This window comes from Asterias rubens, chromosome 15, assembly GCF_902459465.1.
Source record: "Asterias rubens chromosome 15, eAstRub1.3, whole genome shotgun sequence".
Classification (NCBI taxonomy): domain Eukaryota; kingdom Metazoa; phylum Echinodermata; class Asteroidea; order Forcipulatida; family Asteriidae; genus Asterias; species Asterias rubens.
In genome coordinates, this window is record NC_047076.1 from 460,800 (window position 1) to 486,060 (window position 25,261).

The window sequence follows — 25,261 nt, forward strand, 5'->3', positions numbered from 1 at the left end:
TTTTAACAACAAATGAACGTCTGCTGTAGTACGGTATGATCAAAAGCCTATAACGACACAAAGGTAACTTTTAATTAAATATACCTTCTCACTATGAAACTTATTAAAATTAAATACAAAAACCATATGTATGGAACAATGTTTCTTCCAACTTCTAATTTATTTCAGACACTAATTTCTTGACATAAACATCTTCCCAAAATCACTTATTTTCAGGTAACCTTTAGATAAAGTATTGTTCCGGTTTTGATTTAGTTTTAACCACTGACTCGTCATGTAATGTTTTACAAACATCAAAACAACTTGTTGACTGTTAAATTTAGTCTCCATAAAAAAAACTGTTTTCAAGAGACCTTTTCGATTTCGCAACTTGTTGTTGCTACTACATTGTGACTCGCTCTCTATACACAAACTTCAAACAATAACTCTTATGGGCTTAACACGTCTGCGAAAGAATGATTGATATATTTTGATTCTAACAATATTTTGCCGACTAGCTTCCTTTGCCGACAGCAAGTTCGTGTCACTCAGTAAAAAGAGACAAAAAGAAGTGGGATTTACTTAGGCGGGTAGATGACAAAAGAGCCGACCACAAACCATTAGACCTGTCACCAACAGTGTACTAAAGATGGAGGCTAAAGCTAGACTGATTGCATACCAGGCTAACAGCGTGGATGATGGTTTATTATATAAGCCAAGCCAAGCCAAGGAGGCCTCATTGCTCACTCCCAGTCAGTTTGTCACTGAGAGAAAGAAAGATTCTTTACTTTCATTGTCTAGTTGACAATGATATGGTGTCTGCAGTTCCTTATGGGTTTCCTTATGGGTTTAGAAAAACACTGACGGACCAGGGTGGAAGGGATTGAATACCCCATGCTGTTCGTACAGCAAAGAAGAGAGACACCGACTAGTAAGAAGCGACACCAACAATGGGCAACCGAACAACGTGATGAATAGACCGAGGAAGAAACAGGCGCTCGGCTGCCATCTCCTGGCGCCACGCACGCTCCATTGCTTTAAAGCCACGATCAAAAAATAGAGAGACTACTCTCGCCAGATAATGATTTTGTCCTCCATCAACGGGTATGGGGTATTGTTACGGGTGACGGGTCCACCATTTTATTTAGGGTTTGGGAGAGCGATTTCGGAATCAATTTCTAAAGGAGTGTGTTTAATTACTACATCTTCAAGGGTCGATGGGTTGCTGATGTGAAACTATCAGTAGTCACTACGTGACAAACAGAGAAAATAGCCCTTAAACTACATGTATCGCAAGTATATATTTATGGCCATTAACCCATTAGCAACCCATTAAATTATTGGCTAGTCACAGTGGTTCTAGTCTGGAGAAAATAACAAGTAATGGACTGTGCAAAGAAATAATGGGCTGAAAATTGTGCCCAATCACGGAGGTAAACTGATATAAGAATTTACTCGACTCGACGTGTCAATCACAATGTTACGATGGTTTTCATTAAAATGCTGGTTAGCAGTTCGATCGTAAAATCTCTTGAATGTATTGATTGTGGATAATTATTAGAACTGTACCTTTGTTTGAGCTCTAAAATGTTATAAAAATGTTGAATGCAAACTGGTAATAGAATCAACTCGACGTTTCATTCAGTGTGATACGAAGGTCTTCACTAGACTGCAAACTAGAGCTACCACATTCAGACCAGTTTTCACAGTTGACCCAACTGTTACCGTTATTTGAGCTTTAAAATGTTATTATAGTATTGGAGGCAAACTGATAATACTTTAAATAGTATTCACTCGACGTTTCATTCAGTGTGATGCGAGGGTCTTCAATGCAAACTAGATATACCACATCCAGACCAGTGTTCACAGTTGACCCAACTGTTACCGTTATTTGAGCTTTAAATTGAGCTTTAAAATGTCATTATATTATTGGAGGTAAACTGATAATACTATAAATAGAATTCACTCGACGTTTCATTCAGTGTGATACGAAAGTCTTCATTAGAACAAGTTTGAGAAACCGCAATCGGGTCAGTGTTCACAGTTGACCTAGCAATAGCGATGTCTAACGTCAAGAAAATCACTCACTTCCCCCAAGATCTTACTAGCATGATTCTTTCCTCGCAAGTGCGGAACAAAAATTTCCTCAATAATTTTAGTTTGCGGTGACTGAAATGACTGGAGGATATTAAAGATACCTCCAAGATACTCAAAATGGAAGGAAGTATATGAGGACACACGCTACAGCTGCGTAATCAACTACAGAGGTTCCCGTCTGAGATTCTTATCAAACCAAACACAAATCTCAGATCCATTACGAAAGTTGTGCAGGCTTGTGATTTGAGTTTGAATTACAAGAAAATTGCGACCTTTTAATTTATTTTAATTTTATAGTTTCTTAGGTATGCCTGTATTAGCTTTGAAACGCTTAATATGGACCGTCTACTTCATTATTAAGTCTTCATAACAATTTCTCAGAAATTCCTTTTTACCTAAACTGCCCTACGTCATGCACCCTCTACATCCATAGCTGAAACCTTCATCATCGCCTCATTCACAGTTTTTGCTCACACACCAATCACCACTAGATTTTTAACGGGGTGAGAAGCGAGTACTGCGCCGTGCTGTCGCGCCCCTTAACCGCATACTTCCTCATACGAACTCCATAGTACACCGGTGAATTCAGAACAGTGAGTATGGCATGCTAACAAGGGAATTTACAGAAAACCATTAAATAAGTTCTTTTTTTAAATTCATTACCGGCAACCAGTTCCAAGCAATCTTTAATAAGAAAGGCATTTACAACCATCTGAATGTTCACATACTGTTATTAATATTAGTGATCATAAGACATGTTTGAAAAAATACTCATGTGCTACGGCCTGTATGCTACGTTTTTGAAAGGGCAAGGGCATCAGGGCATTTTCTCCTTGGAAAAGGGCACCCTGTGAGGAAGTTGTAAATTTCTACTGGAGCATTTCAAGGGCACCAAGGCATGGAGGCAATCGCATTCGTTTCCTCCGTAAAGTATTAGACCAACTGTTTGCAAAATTACCCATGTGCTACCAAAGTTGTCTAATAGTAGAAGGCAGTTGCCTGTAAAAAACGCCCCATGTGACAGGGCCCTTTATTCAGAACATAGACCATCAGTGGTTTTAGTTGCAGCACCCACGCATGACAATTAACTCTCTATGATTTGGCTGATAATCGACTCTTTGAGAACATAAGATATTAAAACACGATGTAGATATGATCAAGTCGATGTGGCTGACAAAACCTGCAGTGACTTTTTATACTTCTCGTCATAATAGTTGACGATAACTACTCATAAATCATCTACAAATGTTCTCGCAAAGTTTAAATGTTCATATTTTATAAAAAAAATAATTGGGTGTCGGGTTTACCTGCAACCGTGTAATGTTTATACAGGGAGACAAGGTTTACATTACGAGATCATGTTTAGTTCAAGAAAGTCATTTAAAGGACTTCCACTTCTCTGTATTAATATCTTAACATTGAAGAGGTTTCATAACAAATGACAAGTTTAATGTCATAAGGTAATCATTTTAGCCAATTATAAAATGACCTGGAAATCGCACTCGACAATAATTGTCGGAGCCTACAAAGCTGCGAGCCACGGTTTCGAAAATAGTCCATAAAAGGTTCATTCTACGTTTTAAACTTTAATATAACTACTCAACTCTTTGTTACAAACTTCCGGCATGTTGGCAGATATGAATGTTTCTTTGTTTGTGATTTACAAAACATGTTTTTTTGACAGCTCGTTTATTTCATCAAGCACGCTTTGTGTTAAAGGGAAGCAAGTGACGCGTATCAAAGTACCCATTCAATTGTAATATTTCGACAATACAATAATGTTGGTCCTACATTAGGCCAAGTCTCACTCTCATCAGCAGATGTTCTTAAAGGCACCGGACACATTTTGTAATTTTCGAAGACCAGTATTTTCACTGGGTGTATCCCAACAATTGATGCATAAAACAACAAGTAAGTGACATTTGGGGCTCAATTGGTCATCGAAGTTGGAAGAAAATAATTACAAGCAAAACACCCTTGTTGCACAAATTGTTGGCTTTTAGATGCCTTAAAAAAGGTTTCGGACCTGAAGTATTTCTCAGATCCAGAGGGAGTTGTTTCGTTTCTCAAAATGCTTATCAAAAGCTCTCCGTTGCGCATTACCATGAAAGTTGTGTGTATGTTGTTGAGTAATAACTAATGTGTCCACTGCCTTTAAACACCGTTGTACAAAAGCTATCCACTGTGTTCACGTAGCCATCAAATATTATACCCAACTACTTAACTTATAAAATGGAATATAGATCCATTATTTTGCCTCAGTGATCGTATAGACTGACTTTATAGAACACAACACGCATCAAAGTCCAAACGAGAATGCAAACAGATTAATTTTTTATCGATGTCGGGATGAATTAGCTCAACTCGAGCGGCACTCGGGTAAGACACGATGGTGGCTGAACGATCCAACCAAACGAAACGCTCCAATATGACCAGACCAACTCACACAATTGCGTCTGTTTAATAAGTTGGCAACATGGCGGGTTGGTTTTTTTGTTTTCTGGCTTGCAAGATGCAGCAGGAGTTAGCATTCAATCATAACTGCACGTCACATCATTCCCCCGCGGCGCCATAAGGCCTTTTTGGAAATGGCGGGAAAGAATAGCGGTCATTTTTGACGTTGTTATGATGGCGGCAATCGTCTGGTATCCGACTAATGGATGGTCATCATGGTGCTGTACTTCGTCACTGCACGGACTCTCTAAGGTCATCGTGATGAAGTACGGAATAGTAAAGCATTTAGGATGCCGTGTGAGAAATAACAGATCTATTGAAATTGATATCTTAATCCTTGGCTACCTGGGCGAGGCTATTTTACACAATCCAATACAAATATATAAATGGCATGACTTATGACTAGTTCCAAACCGTGAAAACGCACCATGTTGCAATGTTGCAAATCATTATTGCCACATTCTGTACGGATCAAGTATACAGTAAATGGTGGTTCTTTATGACCTCTTGGAAACGACGGATTGGTGCTGGGCTCCGTTAGTTATTTAGAAAACTAAATTAGTTAGCTGATCGCGAACTACTAAGTACTAACCTATACCAAAAGGACCATGATATAAATGCACAAAATTATTAATTATGGGCTGGCGCGTCATGATGTTTCGACCCTAGTAGAGTCTTTCTCAAAAAGGCTAAACAGACCCTGCTATGGTCTAAACGTAAGGCCACACGTAACTATTTATTTTTTGTTTAGAAAACGTGCACTTTTCTAATGCTGTTCCGAGTACATGTACATGCTGACGTACATGTAGCCGGGGCTACCGTGATTTTGAACAGGGCCCCCATTACGTGTGCAAGCAATCTGCTTTATAACATCCCAAAAACCTTTCCAAAACCATCAATTCTAAATTTTACAAACATCGGCACGGAGCTCAAAGCTATTTAGTTACTACCATAAACAGGTTTAATACACAACAAACACTTCACCATATACAGACCCTTCATTTGACTAGAACACAATACTAGACTAAAAACACCACCATGGGCGGTTTACACTGTACTGAAAAGCCAAAAGGATTTTACTTGTCCCAAAGACTCAAATCCATTCATAGAAGCACGGATTAGAGGACCTCTACACATATCCTGAGGCATCTTGCTTCAAACCACCTAATTGCAAGATGCGGATAAAAACAGCGCCGCTACTAAATCCTTTCTCCACTAGTTCTCTTTTTTCTTTTCTTACACCGAGGAGAAGAAAGAGATTGTGGATAAATCGTGAGTGACAAACACCAGACGTCTTTTACTGATCGAGACTAGAGAAGGAGAACTCGGTAGAGAGAGAGAGACTGAGAAACTAACCAGACCTGACTCCCAGAAGGACTTCTACGGACAGGTCGCTGAGCTGGCATTTCCCCTTACCCCCATCTATCTAATAATCACCATTATCGGCCAGACGATCATAACATAGTCAGGTATTCGAAGGCGCAGATTACCGATTCTCTGTCCCATAAGGTTGGACATAAGACTTCAGTTTGACTACTAGTACAGAGTGAAGAGAAATTGCAGGTTTGGGTGGAAACAGGTTAAGACAATGGGGATATCATTTGCAATTACAGACACGCAAAAAGTTCAGGGAATATTTTCTTTCATGATGGCTTAAAAAGTACTAACCACGAAAACAGTGTCACTCTTCTCGCGACTTTCTTGCGTGGAGACCTCTTTTTAAACCAGAATGCGTACGATCTTATCAAAGTCTAAGTCGAGAATAGGAAGCAAGTGTTCTCTTATTCTACGGAATCGAAGTGTTTTAACCAGACGGGTGTCTGGATGTCTTTTGAACGATTATAAATTTGGACACCCTGTTTTATCTGTCATTTACATGAAAATGTACTGAATCTAATAATTTGGACACCCAGTTTTTAATTTCAAGCAAATTTAGACTCCCTTGTACCACATCCTGGCTTAAACTCTGTAGGTCCTATAGAACCAAACCACAAATTTCACACAGTCTACAATTTTTCACTTCAACCCAAAACCCAATCACGCGCGCCACAACTGAATTAATCCTTTTGATCTATTTTTTTTCTGGTACAATTTTTTCTCCATATGTATCGACCGATGAGATTCCTTTTCTAGGGCGCACAAGTTCTATCCAAACAACACGCATTGTCACAAACTCCAAGTCCTACACATCACATTCAAAAGAAATGACATTTATGACGCTAAGCTGAACAATACTCAGATTGGGTAATGTATGTTCTTGACTACTCCCCACAAAAAGCCAAGGATTCCTTTTCAGTTTTTTAGCGATGATGATTCAAATATGGGTCAAGAATTAACCCGTCAACCGTGTCTCTATTTGGCAGATGACGTGCCTGCGACAGAAATGGTATCCCGGTTCTGGGTACAAAATGGCACTTTAATGCCCGCAGGTGGTGCACAAATTTCCTATTTAACAGATTGAGGCAAATACAACCAATGGATATAATTTGTTTTGACCCTTACACCAATGTGTACTAAGCACTGTATGATCAGTACTCTCCAAGAGTTTAGTTAAGAAATCTACAGGCAAATCATGACTTGGGTGGGATTCGAACCCATGACTTTTCAGATTGCTGAAAACAACAAATGAATGAGTATAATTTGTTTCTACCACTACACCGATTTGTACCGACTACTCTGCACTTTCATGAGTTCTGTGAAAATTCACAGCCAAATCACTTTGGTGGGATTCGAACCCACAACCTTACAGCAGATTGTTTTTTACCAGAGCTAGCTTGGTGGTCTATGTGGCAGTAAGTCCACTTAGAAATCCCTGAAATGTCTTCAAGCTCTTCAAAGAAATAATAAGATGAGGTTTGAATGGTAGATTATCAATGGATCCAGACACAGGGCTCAGTAACTGATCAATACATTATTAAACGGCTCAGTTTGACATATAATTGGTTTAAAAGTGAGAGTTTACCTGCCCCCCCCCCCAAAGTATAAAAACGCCACATCCAGATGTCGCGCACAGATATGGTTTCAACATTGACCCTATTTCCGCCTTGGTCCAGAGTTGCCTGCGAAAGCGCCCCTCTGTCCGCTTCCTGTTTTCGATTCACGGACCTTTCTGTTTCGGTTTTATTTCTCAAACCATGGAACTTTTCAATGTCATGATGTTGTTCGACCCATTATTCCTCAAACTTCGTAGGGACGTAGGTTTTCAAAACGTCGCCTCGTTCATGTACCGCTACAGTACATAAATTGTGTATAATACTTGACCGCAAGTTTCCTGTTTTCAACAAAATAAAGACCAATTCAGACAATGTGTATTGTCAGGTTGGAGACGATTGTTCGAACAAACTTGTGTACACGTGTGTGTTTATTATTTTAGTTTCAAAATGAAAATGAAGACAAACTAAACCAGGCTCAGTGATCATAAGTGGGCTTCAGTTCATGGACGACAATTTAAACAATAGATCTCCGTGTTTAGACCAATATTATTTGCTTTAAACTAACTTATCAAACTAAACACCAATAACTATTTGAAAGTTAAAAATAACTTGCTGATTAGTCCCATTGAATAAACGGTCAATGAGCATGTCATCAGAAAAGTTATCAAATAAAATGTCTTTCACCGATTACGTCTTTGTGACGTCATGTTTGTGTGCATTTTAATTGACAGCAAGTGTTTGGATTTATTGAGATTTAATTGTTAATTAACATACACTTAATTCATAAGAAAGACTTCTACATAGGCTTGGACAAAAGACGCATGTCTTACAATCTCATGATATTGATGCAAGATAGTGCTCACTAAAAGTTTATATTCAAACTATACGGATGAAGTTTTTCTTACGGTTAAACTTTATAGTATCAATAACTTTGTGTTTTCAGTTTGTAAACATTAAGGTTCCTTTAACGACCGAGCGGCACCAGCTAGCCGGCCACTCAATGGATAAGCCTGTTTGATTAGCTCCATGAGTGGGGTAAAGACGAGTACCAACACAAGATAGAAAGATTAGCAGGTTTTGTGTGATCAGTTCGTTGGATATCGCCCAAAATAGTTCAGTACGTTGCGACAATATTGACTAGGAACGAGTGTATCTGATTCTAATATATACATTGGAATACCTCAATGGACAAAGTTATTCTCGATGGTTATAATAATATCCCTTTGGGTAATGTGAGTTTTTGACAAGGTGGTTGCAATGACATAAGTCATCATGACAGACCATTCTTCTCCTATCATTTCAGATTTTCAAAAGTTACCGGTGATTTATCTCAACCGCGGAGCAAGAAAAATTAGTCCAACTCGTTAATCATAATCCTTATTCAAAAATTACTCAAATTTGTACCTCAGGCCCGAAGGCTTACAAAGAACAAACAAATCCTTACTAAAGTTGACACTGTCCGTCATCAGCACCCAGACACAAAATGGCGGTTTAGAATCTGAACTCAGAATACCAAACTGTTAATTCCACTGATTTGGAAAATTATTTACTGATTTAGAAATTATTCAAATTGCCTAAGGGCTTACAAAGACGAAAAACAACCTACAACAGTTGACTATAATATCTTTGCCATCAGCACCCAGACTCCAAACTGGCGGTTTAGAATCGAAATTGTCCCTTCATTGGTTAGTAGTTGAGAAACTTTGTTGGTTGTTGTTCCTGACCCCGGATAGTCTGTCAAACTTGATGGATTGGAGTCTTGGCAGAGCAATTACAGCAATTATTCTAGGCATAGATCTGAAGTAGGTATGATGCGAGCAGACAAGCTACGAGGACCCGATGGTAGGAGTATATAGCGAGCCCGTTAGACTAGAGGGAATGGCGTAATGAGGTAGTTTGGTATGGTGTGTCGTATCAGGACACTGTGGGGTGCCAGTCTACAAGATGGGAGTGTTTACTGTTGTCTTGTCAAGGTGAAGAATGGATAGGAGGTTGGAAGGTTACCAGGAACATAAATAACGTAAACCGCATATTAAAAAAATGGATATCATTAGAGTTACATCAGAGTAATCCCTTGCTGAAAACACTCTAAAGCGACACCGATGAATTCCAACGTACATCCAGACACAAACTTACGATTGGGAAAGTAAGGTACAAACATGATATTAAAAATGAACGAAACGTATAAAATATTGGACGAACAGCTTCCAATGGGTGCGTTCGTTTAGCTCCCCTGGGTCGACCCCGGTGTGTGGCTGATTTTTTTTCCAGGACGAACGTGGGTAATTATCTGCACACACTCGTCCTGCGAAAAAAAACCCGCCACACACCGGGGTCGACCCAGGGAAGCTAAACGAACGCACCCAATTTAACCATCTCGTGTTTACATTTGGTGAAAGATTTCCCAAATGAAATAGTACTTGTTTCTTCCCGGCCTGGAATTACATGGATGCCGTGCACATGGATGCCGTGCGGGCCATGGCCTCTGTTGCCCCTGGTCTTGGCTTTGATGCCCATTCAAAAGTTACCCATATCCAATTGAAGTGCCGTTTGCAGAATGAAAATGGCTTTACCCTCTCAAGGAATGAATTTCCAGGCCTATTCTTCACTACAACCTTTAGTAGCCAGTCGGTCACAGGAAGGTGAGTTGGGGCGACTGCAAACCTAGTCGCCCCGAAATGGGCCAAAATGATATCAGAAAACGACTCTCACATGATTTCCATGCTTTTAACTTAATGAGGCAAATCAAATTGAACTTCAAATCAGAATTCAACCTGGAGACATTATCGAGTAATTTCATTTCTTTAACAGTGATCTCCATTTGAGTATGATGTAGTGACTGAAATCGAAGAGCAGTTCTCGCCAGTTGAAGATGTCTGCCAAACTGTATTTGGGTTAATGGGTCTCAGTGTTACCTTATGAATATTCATGCATCATGACGTCACAAAAGGGAAACGATCATGCTATCGCTTATGGCACAAAAGTAAGAAATATAACTTTCAGTAGTTTCGAAAGGAAACAACAATATTATACGGTAAACAGTCGATGGTGACAGTCATTGCTGGCCAAAAATGTCTGAAACCAAGGAGGCTGACTTTTTAAGTCTGAATTCAGGTAAAAGACTGAAATTTTCCATCCCTGGCTATAAGAAAGCTGTCGATGTCTAAGAAGCAATGACATGGAGTAGATACAGGCTAATGAGTAAACGAGTATGAAGTAATGAATATCCGATGAATATTCATGAGAAATCTATATATAGGGTAATGACAACCTGCGTGGAAAGTAATGAATATTAAATGATTTGCGACGGTTATTAATCAGTCTGGCTTCGGTTTATAATGACCGTACTACAAGAAGCCTAAGTTAGATTTAGTCAGACTTAATGGCTCCTGCCTCTACATTTTATGACGACAGAGAGGGTAATGAGAATGAGGATCTATTCACATAGGCCATGAGATTTAAGACTTGTTACTGGGGCTTCATACAGTGGCGAAACACATAATCTATAAGTATTTGGTTTCAAACATCAATGAATAAGAGATTATTTAGTTCAGACGTTTAGAACATTTTACTCAAAGGTATGCATCAGATCAAACATAGAAAAATTGTTAAAACAGAAAGAATATTGTAAATAAAATAGCAACATTTCATATTTGAAATTGCGGCACATTCTTCAATTAAACACGAGGAAAATTAATAGAATTTGTTACCGTCGGAATTTCAAATTTCACAGAATGCTGGAAACCACGGAAACTTCCCATTAATCAAGCAAAGTCCTGTCCGATACAACATACATTTTCAAGGCCTCACCTAATCACATGATGGGTATTTTGGTAATCGCCCCTTGTCATCGCCTTCGTGTCCCTTAAAATGTTCCTGAAATGTAAATTATCCACAATTATTATTATTTAACACCTATCTATACCCTTACAAGATTTAAATATTTAATGAATGCATTATTTTACCCTACAGCGCTATGAAATAATCATAGCTGAGATGCACTGAAATCACTCTTGGAATTTTGTTTACTTGGAACAAGAAACTTATACAAAGGAAATAAATTCGATGTGTTGTAAGTAAGCAAGGGAATGTCATTTATAGCATTAATAAACAAGACATAACAACCCAAACTAAATGTTATCTGAGCACGAGAGTAAAGACACCGAGCATAAAACAAAACGAAGTCAATTAGTTTGATTGGTAATATTGGAAATAAAGTAGCCATCGTTTAAGGTTGATGTCTGATTTATCCTTGTTCCCAAGAGTACTCTTACGGATGATCGATCCCCTTGGTATTGCTAATGTATACATTTAGTCTTGTTCCAAGTCAATGGTACGAGGTAGGTCCAAGATGAATTTTGCCTCAGGCTACAGACATTTTCGTTTAGTTGAGAATCTTGAGATTGCATTTCTCTGAATCTCATTCCACCAAAAAGAAGCAACTCGGGATATTATAAAGACTGGGAAATCACAAAGGTTAAAAGGTAACCAGACGAACTAATCAATGTATACGTTTCTGGATTCAATGAGTTTTGGACATGACTAAGGAAAAAAGAAAAACAGGTTGATAAATCTATAATGAAGTTGGAGATGTCTAGACGGCCCTTTAATTTTTAAGTCTGATTTTTGATCAATATCTTAAATAAATAATATGAACAAACGCTTTTCTCCTGAAGACGATCAGAGCATAACTGAGCGAAAGGTTGAGTTATCAACCACAGCTCTTCTCGGAACCAACACTACTCAATACTCAAAAGAGATTTACAAATATGGTGTCATAATACTGTGACAATTTAAAAAAATTAAATCCTTAAAACATAACTCAAAAGTTCCTTCTTCATATTACAATTGAGGATACCCATGTAGTGTTTTGCAGAGCCGCCACTTCAGTAGATTAGAGTATGATGTACGATTAACTAAGTCATATAATCAGTAAGTAGATTTAGAAGATAAGTTCTTTGAAAGACAGCTTGACAGTTCCAATCATTTTATGATATCTTCTTCAATCTCTTGCTAGCCATTATAAATAATAGTTTCAACATTTCTCAAAGCTATAAAGGTGACCATTTTATCAGATTGTTGCCGTCATGGTTGAAATTGAAATGAAAAAGCCTCGGCTCCTAGATGATTCTCTGCCTTGTCAAATAGCCATGTTTATTTGTTTGTTACTTCTTTATAAATTATTGTTATGACTTTGTACTGTTTTATGGAAAAGATGTGTTTGATTTGAATTGAAAAGATGTATCATTACTCACACATAAAGCAAGAGTAAGTTATAAGGAATGTAAGAGATATATTAATCTGCGTGAGGGGGTGAGGGGAAGCAATGAATAAAGAAATCATGACTGATAGTGATGAGCGACTGCGCATGGACATGAAGCTATGAAACCCTACGTTATCAGATTCAGTAATGAATGCGAAAACCTGCTGTTATAAATAAATAATTCAACTTCCGTATCTTAGCTAAAATAATTAGTTAGCAAACAACATGCAGGTAGTAAGACGTCACACCTTGTATTCATTACATAACACATCTTTACTCTGTACACGTGATACTACCAAGCTCTTCATTAACTCCCTAACGACCCCCCCTAACGACCAACCAGCAGAGTCAAAATGTTGCCAAATCATAATTATGGCGCCTAATCGACTGTTGCAGCGAGCAAGGCGTCTGTTAAAGCCATTGGACCCTTTCTGTAAACAGTATTGTCCAAGGCCCACACTTCGTGTATCACAACTTCTATATCAAATAACAAACCTGTGAAAATTTGGGCTTAATCGGTCGTCGGAGTCATGAGAAAATAACGGGAAAACCCACCCTTGTATCCGCGCGTTTCGCCGTGTCATGACATGTGTTTAAAATAAATCCGTAATTCTCGTTAACGAGAATTGATATTGTTTTACTGTTTTCTCAAAAAGTAAAGCATTTCATGGAATAATATTTCAAGAGAAGTATTTCACCACTACCTTCTGTAAACCCTGTAAGTTATTTGTAAATCTGTGAACTTTTTTTTTCTATACCGAAAGGGTCCAATGGCTTTAAGGCTGCCGTTAATGGCAATCCCTTATACAAGACGGCTATTACATGTGGAAAGTATCATAAGTTACTATAGTATTGTGATATGACTGTGGGATGTGATTTCCTGAGCCCGAAGAGCTCAAAAGTTCAATCAATTTCACACCAGTAGGGAATAGGTAAGTACCAAGTGATGACTTTCAAATCCAACGTGTCAACTGATGTTTAAGACTCCAACAAAATGCCCTGAACAACCAGCACAAGTCAATCTTTTCTGAAGTGTTTCTGTAGTAGTCAAATTGAAAATGAGGCGAAGATGCTAGGCTTGGCGTCTTTTGAAGAAGACGACCATCATCACACGTCCATCTCTCAATCTGCCTCATTAAGACGGTGTTCACAGCTGAGCATTCAATATGACTTCTACGGTAACCATGGTAACATGATGTCGTCTCCATGTCGTCTGCTTGACTAATGAAATCGACCATAATAACTGAATAGCGAGTGGAATACGTTCTGTAATATTGATAGTCGATGAGCAATTTCAGACGACCTCCGAAACCAAAACGCGGGAATTTGGTTTTCATTTTTCATTGACCAGAATCCATTTGGATCTCGAAGGAGATTTCGAAGGACACGTGACCTAACTCATGATCCTACTTACAAATAAGGTGCTTTATTACTAAATTAGGCACAGCTAAGCTCGGGTTCTGGACATGTTTTCTTCGTGATTAGCATAAGTTATGCACAAAAATACATGTCAACAATCGTGTAATAAATGCCAGACGATTTGAGAATTGGGAAAAACACTTAGTATTTGAATCAATGCAACGGGGCCTTACATGTGTGGAGATCTTGAAAGACACGTGATCAACCTCATGATTCTACACTGTATACAAGGTCCTTTTATTAGGCACAACCAAGCTCATGGTTCGGCTAATTTTGTCTTCGTAATTGGCATAAGCACAAACAAACATTTGATAACAACCTTGATATAAATACATGGGATAAAAACAGTTGTTTTTTCAATCTAACGGATTTCCATGTACATAAAAATAGTCTGAGCACCTTCTGGACTCAAGCCGTCACAATCGATCGTCACATAACAGAACAAACAAAATTAGCATAAACTTATGCATAAACAACCATGTATTAACAATCTTGTAAATACCAGCCGATTTGAGACAAACCACACTTGTTTTTCGATCACTTTTTAACGGTATAATGTATTAGTCTGAGCCCCTTTAGTTACACCAAAGCAGCCATCACTGACCGACTGTCACATCACAAAATAAACAGCACACATCTAGTGTGTAGTCATGCGGTACCAACCCTGCCTAGGGCCAATGACACATCAACAACTGTGTACTATATCGGCTAAGATCAGCATTTCACTCTGACTGCTTGCTCCAAGATGAAGAATAGAAAACACATTGAGATGGTGATAGAAACCAGCAGTCAAGAACTGCGATGTATATCACTGGGGTTCCTTACTCTATGCTTGTATACAGCATTTCAAGTCATATTACTGGCTTAGAAAACTCAACTCAACAACAAAATCACTCTAAAAAAACTGCAATATTTTTTTGTTTATATTACAACAAAATTCAAAATCACTTTTGTTTCTTAAAGATATCTTTATGTTGTTTAAGGCCTTAATTGTTTGTTCATACAGGCCTTTTGTTAAACCTATTTACATGAATTTACCTTAAGGTTTACATTGTTTAAAGCGAGCTTGAAGGAGATGTTTTCAATATTTTTTTTCAAGACACTTTGGTCAGTATCTTAAATGGTTATGAGTATTTTGGTAATATTCTCATCTGGGCGATGACTGAACAATGTTTCCACTTGTTATTCGCAAAGTCAGTGTAATCGTGATTCCCAGTTGGGTATTTACAATGATTAGGCCAGACGTCTTATAACAAATAATCACCAGAGACACCAAGTTGATAAAGGTTGAGCCACCATTTTATCTTAATATGAGGATTCAATATTGAACTAACTCATTACACTATTGTAATACCTCTTAGTCTTGATTAGAAACTTGGTGATCAGCGATAAGCAAAGCTTCGTGACGCAGGCAAGAGATAATACTTGAGATAATCAAAGCAATTACAATAAACAGATACCAGAAATAAAAACCAGGGGCCAATTTCATAGAGCTGCTTAAGCACAAAATGTTGCTTAAGCAAAAAAATAATTGCTTAAAAAAATCAGATTACCGGCCAATACTCCACTCAATTGTTATGCTAAGTAAACAGAAGCTAAATATCAGTCACAAGCAATGCATAATGGTATGAAATTTTGGCCAGTATCATGTGTAAAATAAGAGAGCTATTTTCGTGCTTAAGCAATTTTTTTGCTTAAGCAGCTCTATGAAATTGGCCCCTGGCTCGGAGATTCTTGGTAATGATCAAACAAAATGTGTTTTTACCAATTTATGTTATTCCTCGATGATGTCAATGGTCAATAGAACCATTCAAATGAACGAGTATTTATTTCACTACTGTATATGTGTATTTTCAACTCAATGTTTGTACTAAAATAACATGGTGTCTGTGTGTTTTTGGACACCCTGTCATTTACATGTAAATGTATTGTACGTGTAAGTGCCCAATTTAGAATATCTGTGTGTTTTTTAAAGCAAATGTCGGACTCTGTGTACCAAATCCTTGCTAAAACATTGCATGGTAGTCATACATTGAGTAAAACATCAATGTTAATTAAAGAGATAGAATTAGCAGTGCAAACTGCTTGCCAACCAAAGGGTTCTATGGTATAAATGCAAACAATGGTTAATGGTCAGACGTTTCGACCAGCAGAGTCTTTTTTGCAGGCTTTGAGAAAGACCACGCTAGGGTCGAAACGCCAGACCATTAAGTTGTTGTTGTTGTTGTTGTTTTTGTTTGTTTTTTAATTAAAGGGACAACAGCAGTGACCTTTTGCATGTTTCAATATGGCATACCCGCATATTCACTAAGATATTAAACATGTATACGTGCATTTATAGACAAGACATGTCATCGACCCTAACATGGCCGATTGATACAGACCAAAAGGTAGTATTACAAGCAGGAAACACATAATTATGCTTCATTTCCCGCATCACTCTAAAACTATACAAAGAACATCTCATTCCTGGTTTAAAAGCTCCTTAAATCCAAAACTAAGAATATATATAGCATGTATTTTAGCCATTCCTCGTCATAACAGCACAATTACTGTACAGTATTTAACAGTGTCGCTCAAATTACAATAGCACAACACGCAAATGATTGTCAGTGAAGTTCAAGTACATCGTTTTTGACACCGCCATTAGAAAGCCCTGAAAATACAGCATGTACACAGGAGGCAACGACAAAACCCCAATGCCTATTCCTTGTGGCTCTTTTGTATCGCTCAGCTCAATTGTCTACTAGTTATTCCGCATGATAGGATGACTGAGAAGCTGTTAGAATGGAATAGTAACAGTAGTAGATTAGTATTCTAGCATCGAACCGATGGGTATTGTTCACAACCAAGGTCAGACCGGGATGTAGGCACAGCTACCCTCAGAACGAAGCGGTAAAGACCTTGTAATATCCGACGGTGAATTTGGTCCAATATACCGCGGCTATATCTAGTCGCTATTACCACCTGTAATCGTAGCCACTGATATATAAAATAATTCAAAGACACCACGCCATAGGACAAGTTTAACCACTTGACGATGTCATGCTTGGCTCTTTGAGAATTTGATACCATTGTTCCAGTCTTATTCTTAGGTATATTTCATTTGTAATTCAACCTGAACGGTTAGAATGAGTAATTCAATATATATTTCTATATCATGTATCGCAGTGTGATTTAAATACCATAAGACGAGTGCACACGATCAAGACAATATTTCAATATTCATTGAGTTCACAACTGTTTTTCCTTAATTTAGTGTTATTATATATAATATAAAGGCCTACTTACAAATGATGTATTAATATCCGACGAAAGACTGCCAATTACAGTATATTTTGTCTACCATAGCTAATAATTCCCACCATAAAAAGAGACATGACTATTTTTCCTTTTGATTATATAGTTTTCCCCAAACCTCGGCTTAGGCTCTGCTCCGGCTCCAGGTATCACTTTGATGTTCGGAACGCCATGCAGAATGCATACAGCTCCACAATATATGACAGAGCCAAAGCCGGAACCACAAAACCGAGATTTAGAAAAGGCCATTGGTTCATTAATGAATTCAAGTGTCATAAAACAATTCTACAAAAAACAACAACATTTTAATGACAATCAGCCCCTTTAATCCATAATGTAGAACTTTGTTTTAACGGCCAGTTAATTATTTTGTTAAACTGGAAGTTCATGATTATAAAAAGTGCATTGCGTCTGAAGTGCATAAAAAATATCTATTAAAGATGATGTGTATTTATTACTGAATTTCGAAGAGAATATTGGATCATCAATCTTAATAAGAGTATCAATTACGTAGGCCTACTGTAAATCATCATCCAATTCTCAAAAAATGAAGAGAAAAAAAACAACCTCAGGAGAAATAAATAAATGAAAGTAATACTCCATATCCTCGTGCTTCATATTTAAATAACTTGATTCAAATAAATTGTTGAAATAGCATACTTTGCATATTTTGCACATGAGTGATTAACTTACACAGATTGTTAGCTTTCAAAAATACCCCTTAAACTCAATAACATTGTTGTCCAAAATCCAGAGGTGCTAATCAGTCTATATCTAAAAAACAACAGTTTCCTTTAATAATAAATGAAGTAATAAAGCTGGAAATTGACAGACCGGACTTTGAGCAAACTGGTGCCCCAATGTCGTCTATAACCAATGCAAAGTTTGTCTTGGCACTCTCTAACATTTCCCTTCAGACGGTTTAGTGCATTTGATTGTATTTACAGGACTCAAGGCGCCACGTGGTGGCAGGCTTCTCACTAATCTAAAAATTATTATAATTATTAGGTTGTTTTTCCTTTAAGCCGTTGCTCATGAAATTGAAATGGTTTTGCCTGATATTTCGTTCATATTAAAGCTGTCTTCACATCTTTATAAAGACACAGGCTAAGTAATCTTATACGACGCCATGTACTAGAAAATGGAGCCGAGGCAACTGAATATTAATGATAAATAAAGTTGACGCCTCCGAGAGCCAACTTGCTTCATTCAAAAAGAAAACTTAAATTAATTTCATCTTAAAAGCCACCATCAAAATACAAACAGAAAGAAGATGGCGACCTTTCCCAAGCCCTGTATGCTTCGTTTTTGAAAGGGCAAGAGCACCAAGGCATGTTCTCCTTTGTAAAAGGCACCCTATGGGGAAGTTGAACATTTCTAGAGCACCAAGGCAATAACCAGGGGGCATGGAGGCAATCGCCTTTGTTGCCTCCGTGATCAGGCCTGATTTCTGAAACAAAATTCCTCCAAACCGAGCTTTCTTTTTTTGCGTCTACACCAAACAGATATCAAACTAATCATGAGAGATATTCACACAGATTAGATTTCATCAAGACTAAATGAACATCAGTTTGTGGAAAGGGCTGACACACGATACCGAGTCTACTACAGCCGCCGGTGTTTCATGACAACCAAGAAGTCATACAAGAATATTCAAGGTGATTGGGCGGATTTTTGTCCTGATTCTTATTCCAACAATGGAATCATTATGATCATGTTTGGAACGATACTCCTTGTAAAGGATATTAGGGGGTCGCACGTCATTATCGAAGGTTTGAAGTCGGATTATGTGAAACGTATAACCATACGAGAACGCACCACGTGGTCTTTTAAATATATTATAGAACTGATGTTAATCGCAATAAATTTTTTGGGAAGAATAAAAGTGAGAAAAAAAAGCTTCTGTAAAAAAAAAACCACCGGACTCGAATCGCTCGATTTAATTTACTTTTTCTACTATAGATTCGATAATGTACGTACAATGTGCGTCAATTATTTTCCACGGTGTGAGCAGAAATGATATTAACTTTTTTTAATGTGGTATTTCAGAATTTGCTGGGAATAACAGAATAAATCAACACATTTAAATAGTATGTGAGTGGACATCGAGAGACGGATGCAAGACAGAGATTTAAAGCCACACTGACTCAATGAACAAGAGATACGTAAAACTTTTATAAATTATGTATTCGACATTGCCAATGGTATATTAAGAGCCCTACGGCCTCAGATATAAATCACTGCATCAGACCAAAAGAAGTTGACTTCAACACAATTATCCGAAGGATAAATTCTTTCTCAAATCATAGAGCCCTGAGGCTTTAAGACCTCTTCAAGACCTCTTCAGAATCATCTTGAAAATGAGCAAAGATTCATGGACTGAGGTAGACTAACCCCATTCATACATGGATTTGAGAAGTCAAAGTTTGACTTTACATAAGTTAATTTTGATATGCGTTTTATGACCTCGTTCCATAATAAATGTCTGTGCAAGGACTGACGGATTTATGACCAAAACGTCTGCTGAGCGCATTTTACAATCTGTAAAACCTTGAGTCTACTCCAGTCAACTTAGGAAATTTAAAACAGGGGCTTATAGTCCAAGGTCCTTAAAATATACACCCAAAAGAAACTTTCCGAAGTTTTTTTTCACGGCAGTACCAACCACTTCAAACCCTTCCTCTATATAAATATTGTTTCAATATGTTATTGTTGTGTTCATTGCAACAAAAACGCAAATGGAGAATGAGTAAACAAAACCAATAAAATAGGCTCGTGCGACTTCATTAAATTGCTCCCAAAGTCTATTATCCTGGACTTAATGGATTCGTGAACGTAGCTTTGGGTACAATATAGTGACAACAGTTCATGGTTCCAAAGATCACATACTTGTGTGTATACACGTTCACAAATCAGATGGGACCAACTTGGCGACAACTTACATGTAGCTGTTTTCAAAATGCTAGGTGCCCATTAAGAGCCTGTGTGCTTGATATACAAATTGGAATATAAGACTATTAAGCAACATGGCTATACAGGGACATCTACAATACCATGAGGAAGACTACATGTAGATGATAAATCCTCCGAACCAATCTTTTTATTTTCAATAAAACATGAAACCTTTCTCCACAAGCTAAATCCAACTAAAATAAAGCTAACATTTCAACAAAGGAACGGTGTCCTCATCACTCGAGAAGATCCAATGAGTGAGCTTTATCAGTAAGTAGGATTTCTTCATATTAAAGCAGAAATAATGGCTGATTTTCTTAGCTAGGCTGACTTAAAAAAGTCTCAATTCAGATTTAAGTTTGAAAAATCTCACCCCTGCCAACTAGAGCTCTACTTGCTCGAGTTGTTCTTCTCTACGACCAACTTCGTCTGTCAACCGATAATCAGTGACATAAAAACTCGCATTCATGACTTGCCCTACTGGGCCATGTGTCTTCTATTTATCAACATTGTGATAGCAAACTCCATAAGAATACGGCTTAAGAAAGTCCTTAATAAGTCTCTACCTTCCCTCAGTAAATCTCAAAGCAAAATCAACAACGGCATGGAGTGAGGGAGGGGGGAAAAAATCAATGTGCTTTTGGAAGGGTCTGGCGGCCGCCGCCGGGCATTAGTGCAAGTAGTGAGTACAGAAGTCGATTAATTCACTAAGAATTGTGTACTCTGTGCCATTATCCATGGATGGGTAAAGAGGCTGTGTATTCTTCTCGTCATGCTAAAGCCGATGATGTATTGTGCTGCCCATTTAACTGCCGAAGCTCAGCGGCTCCAGCCGGGCTCAGGGTGTAGGTACCGAGACGATAGGCAGTGTACCATGCCGGCTACGGGTCGTAGAGCTACCCGTAGATTCTATAGATTGACCCCATCAAAAGACAAGACCTTGTTGCAATGGCTTATCGAAACAGCTACTCTACCAACCGGGAACAACACACAATACATGTAGAAAGAATTCATTCTAACGAGCTCAGGTCCTGCTCAACTTGCCTTGACTTTCAGCGAGGACATTCTCAATATGGCTGTTGAGCAAGTCTAAATGTTACTAACAAGCGTGACTTAGATCATAGAGAAAGGACTCTCTATGCTGAGATGTACATAATGAGTGCAGAGGTGGGGTGCAACGGTTTTTGATACTTATTGTAACCAACAAAATGAGTATTTCAAAACTTGTTCAATCTTCAAGATCCCGTCATGACAAATTGGCTTAAACTCGGAACTCGCAAAACGCTACGTGAAGTGGAGACCATAGAGTACGATACGAAGACTGAAAACCGATCTTGAGACTGGTGTTTCTTGCAAAGTGTCAACGTTGGAATGTAAACAGTAGAGTAATATTTTTGGGTCAATTTTGATTCATGGAGGCTGTCGATGGGGAATATGATCCCTCTCTCGCTCTTTGCTCGAATTCCTCGATGGCAACTTGGAAATCCATCCATTATATCTGTCACTACCGGTCAGAACAATTGTAAATATTACTACCAGCACTGAAGGGGTAGAGGCTCAGGGTCAAAGAATTGTCACTTTCTTAAGAAATTATGAGAAGACATCGTGTAAATACTGAGAGCATGAGAAGAAACATCATGCAAGAATTAGGGAAGTTGCAGCCAAACACTGGTGACAAAAAATAGACTTGTCTTCTGTATAAATTATGTACAACTTTCGTGTGAAGAGCGTTTCGTTTCATTTGTTCTGGTTGTGAAGAAAAAGACTCACAGAAAACTGCTACTACCGAGTCAAGAACCAAAAAGGGAAGAAGACACGAAAGAAGTTTCAGATTTCAAAAATTATTTCCTTTATCTCGTATCAATCAGTATTTGTTTCTACCATACGTTGATTGATGTGATGAACCAATAAATAAAGTTGACATGGTCAGTGCCACCATAGTCCAATCCCGCCATGGTCAACTAAAATTGACCATGACTCCTTTGGAATGTCTTAATATACGGACAGGCAATTGACAGGGACATAAAGCCAGCGATGATACCGCACAGAAAAACAACAGCAGCGCCGATACATCATTAATTACTAAGACCTCTCACGACGTTCAAGACATGTAGTTTTAACACTTGTCAAGTTGGTGTACAAAAAAATATTCACATGGATTGGAGTAAGTAAACGTTATTTCAGACGCTCAGAAGGCAGATTCATAGCTTATCTTAAATATTAAATGCATGCAGGCGTGGCACGGAGGGGAGGCTTTTATTAATGAACATTGATAAAATCAAAACTACAATCAATTTAGACGAAGGAACTGGGGCCTGGTACTCGTTTGTATCAGCTTTTACATTTTAGTACGAAGATGTTGTCAAAATTTTTAAAAACTAGTACATAGCCCCAGTTACTGGGTCTACAATCATTTCAATTGTTTCTTCTGGCTCTTGTTTTAGACACTGCTAAATCTTGAAGTGACGGCTGGGTAGAAGGTGGTGTGTTGATGATGGATGCGAAGGGGTACCTCCATGGTTTTACAACAGCACCTCCATGGTCACGTTGGTGGTCCAAAGAGATGAGTTGAATGTTTCAATTTCTTCGTAATTACCTTGACTTTGGATTTATAACGAAAGAAGTGAACATTTTAAAACTCATTAAAAACTGATGTTGAATTGGACCACCACAACCGTTGTCAAACATTTTAGAATAAACGTCACCGAGATGGATATGTAAAAGCTGTACGACTACGAGTCACGACCATCTGAACATGCGCCATCACATTTTTTCAAGTTTACTTTGGGATTACTTTAGGCCTATCGGCGCAACTATAACGAACACTCCCTTAAATGACACAAACAGTGCCAGTTTTACTCAGCAGGTTAACTCACATTGTTCCTAAAGAAAACACTTTAATTAGGCCTACTTTTCGATTATTTTACTTTAGCTCCATGAATTTGGCACGAGGAAAACTTTTCACAAACACGCAACACACACATTTCGTTATATCTGTACGGACGTGACAGTCAATGAATGGGTTGAAATCACAAGAATTAATGACTGCGAATGAAACTTTTCAAATGATGAATAAATTAACACATATTAATACAAAATTGAAAGAGTTGGTCTAAACTTACCACAGACAACACGAATGGTACAAAGGAAGGAACATGTGTAGAGGAACACAGTGTAGACCGCCCGTAGCGTGTTCATATCCTTAGCCATATTGTCGATGTTTAGCTAGGTAAACAAGTGCGCGATACAGTTACAAATTCCCTGCTCACTGTGTGCGTTATAAACGCCGCAAGCTCACTGCGTACATGTACCATGTGTAGTTGACGTAGTAGTCAACTCCACAGGACTATCGGACTACTTGCTCTGCTGATCCAACGAAAAGCTGCAAAACAATGTATTTTTCATGGTACTTGTGTGGTAGAAGCACAAGCTACACAACATCACTCATCAGAATCATAACTGACAATCTGACCAATGTTGTGATACTGAATTGTAGCAGTAGTTCCATGTAGCATAGAATCACATGTACAATGATGTCACACAGACGTTGGGCATACAGTATTGTAATACACATGAGCTGTACGTGGATCTAAAGTGAACTGTGAATGCAGTGATCCAGCATAAGCCATGCTCATTTGTTATCAAACGGCCGTGGAGTCGTGTATCCAGCAATTTGAGCAGACTACGAAATGAGATGGGCGGGGCAACAAGGCGTGCTTTAACGGCAGGTCGGGACGTAATTATCAGCGTGGATGCAGTGGCGCCGTACAGGCGCCGTTCGTTGGCTCAACTACGGTATTTGGGAAACTCCGGGTATACATTGCTCCGGCCTCTCGCTTGTAACCATAACCAACCATTCAGTATTTTGAAACCTTCCTCGATAGGGTAATTAATTTTTGAAAAACAATAAATGTTGACATCGGTTGTCTTTATGGAACTCATTAAGCAATGCGTCGCAGGCTGATGAACTTCCACTGGCGACATGGCCAGATCATTTAATTACTCATGAGGTCTGGAAATAGAAAACTAATAGAGAATTGATTCGTTTCAAAAGGTAAAGAAACAATTGCAGTATATAAATATCTTATACCACTTAGAACCCACCTTAAGAGGCGGTTAGGTGCTTCACACAAACGGATGACCATCAAGTAGGCCCAAAACAAATTTTAAAATCTCCTGAGTTCTCTCTGTGTTTTTAAATTAACTATAATTAGATATTGGTGACGGACCGGGTGCCTTTAAGTATAACGTTGTTTTATCCCGGTGGTGGTGGTGGCAGGGAGTTCATGTTACTAAACTTCAATTCCGATTCGAGAGTAAACCTATGGCAATGGTACACTAAATGTTAAGAAAGAATACACATATAAAAACACTCAAGAAACAAGAATGGTGTAAGTATCTCGTCGAGTATAATGAGAAATTGCGAAAATACTCAGCTTTTCTTCTAAATTTGCACGGGAAAACAAACAATCGTTAAAATACTTGTTGTTTTCTCATTATTTTCTTTTTTAACTAAAAAGTGAAATGCCATTCCATAGTTTCTACCTTCAAGTACATATCCTTAATTAATTTGTGCATAGTTTAAGTTTTAGCATGTCATCGTTCTTCCTCTATTCAAGTGCCTCCATTGATAAATTAATTGAAATGTTCCGATTGACAAAAACCAGCTCTAGAACCGTCCATTTAGATCGTTCTGATTGAAAAAAAATGAACTTTTAATTTTGGTCGATTATAAATTACACCAGGATTTTAGACGCCAGATACAAATTATAGATGGAGCCTATGTGACTGGGAAATGCATAAAGATTATTATACAACTTATTATTACTGTGATTGTACTTTATTTATAGACCTCTTTCCCCAT

At 38.1% G+C, this 25,261-nt stretch overlaps 1 protein-coding gene across 1 annotated transcript in view; it reads right to left on the minus strand.

The window, feature by feature from the left end:
* The window catches only part of LOC117300122 (BMP and activin membrane-bound inhibitor homolog), a 43,198-nt gene extending 19,206 nt beyond the window's left edge, over nucleotides 1-23,992 (minus strand). The window contains exon 1 of the mRNA XM_033783825.1: nucleotides 23,520-23,992. Within this exon, the coding sequence (XP_033639716.1) occupies nucleotides 23,520-23,607 (88 nt within the window). The 5' untranslated portion in view covers nucleotides 23,608-23,992. The remainder of the gene's footprint in view (nucleotides 1-23,519) is intronic.
* Nucleotides 23,993-25,261: the final 1,269 nt, after the last annotated feature.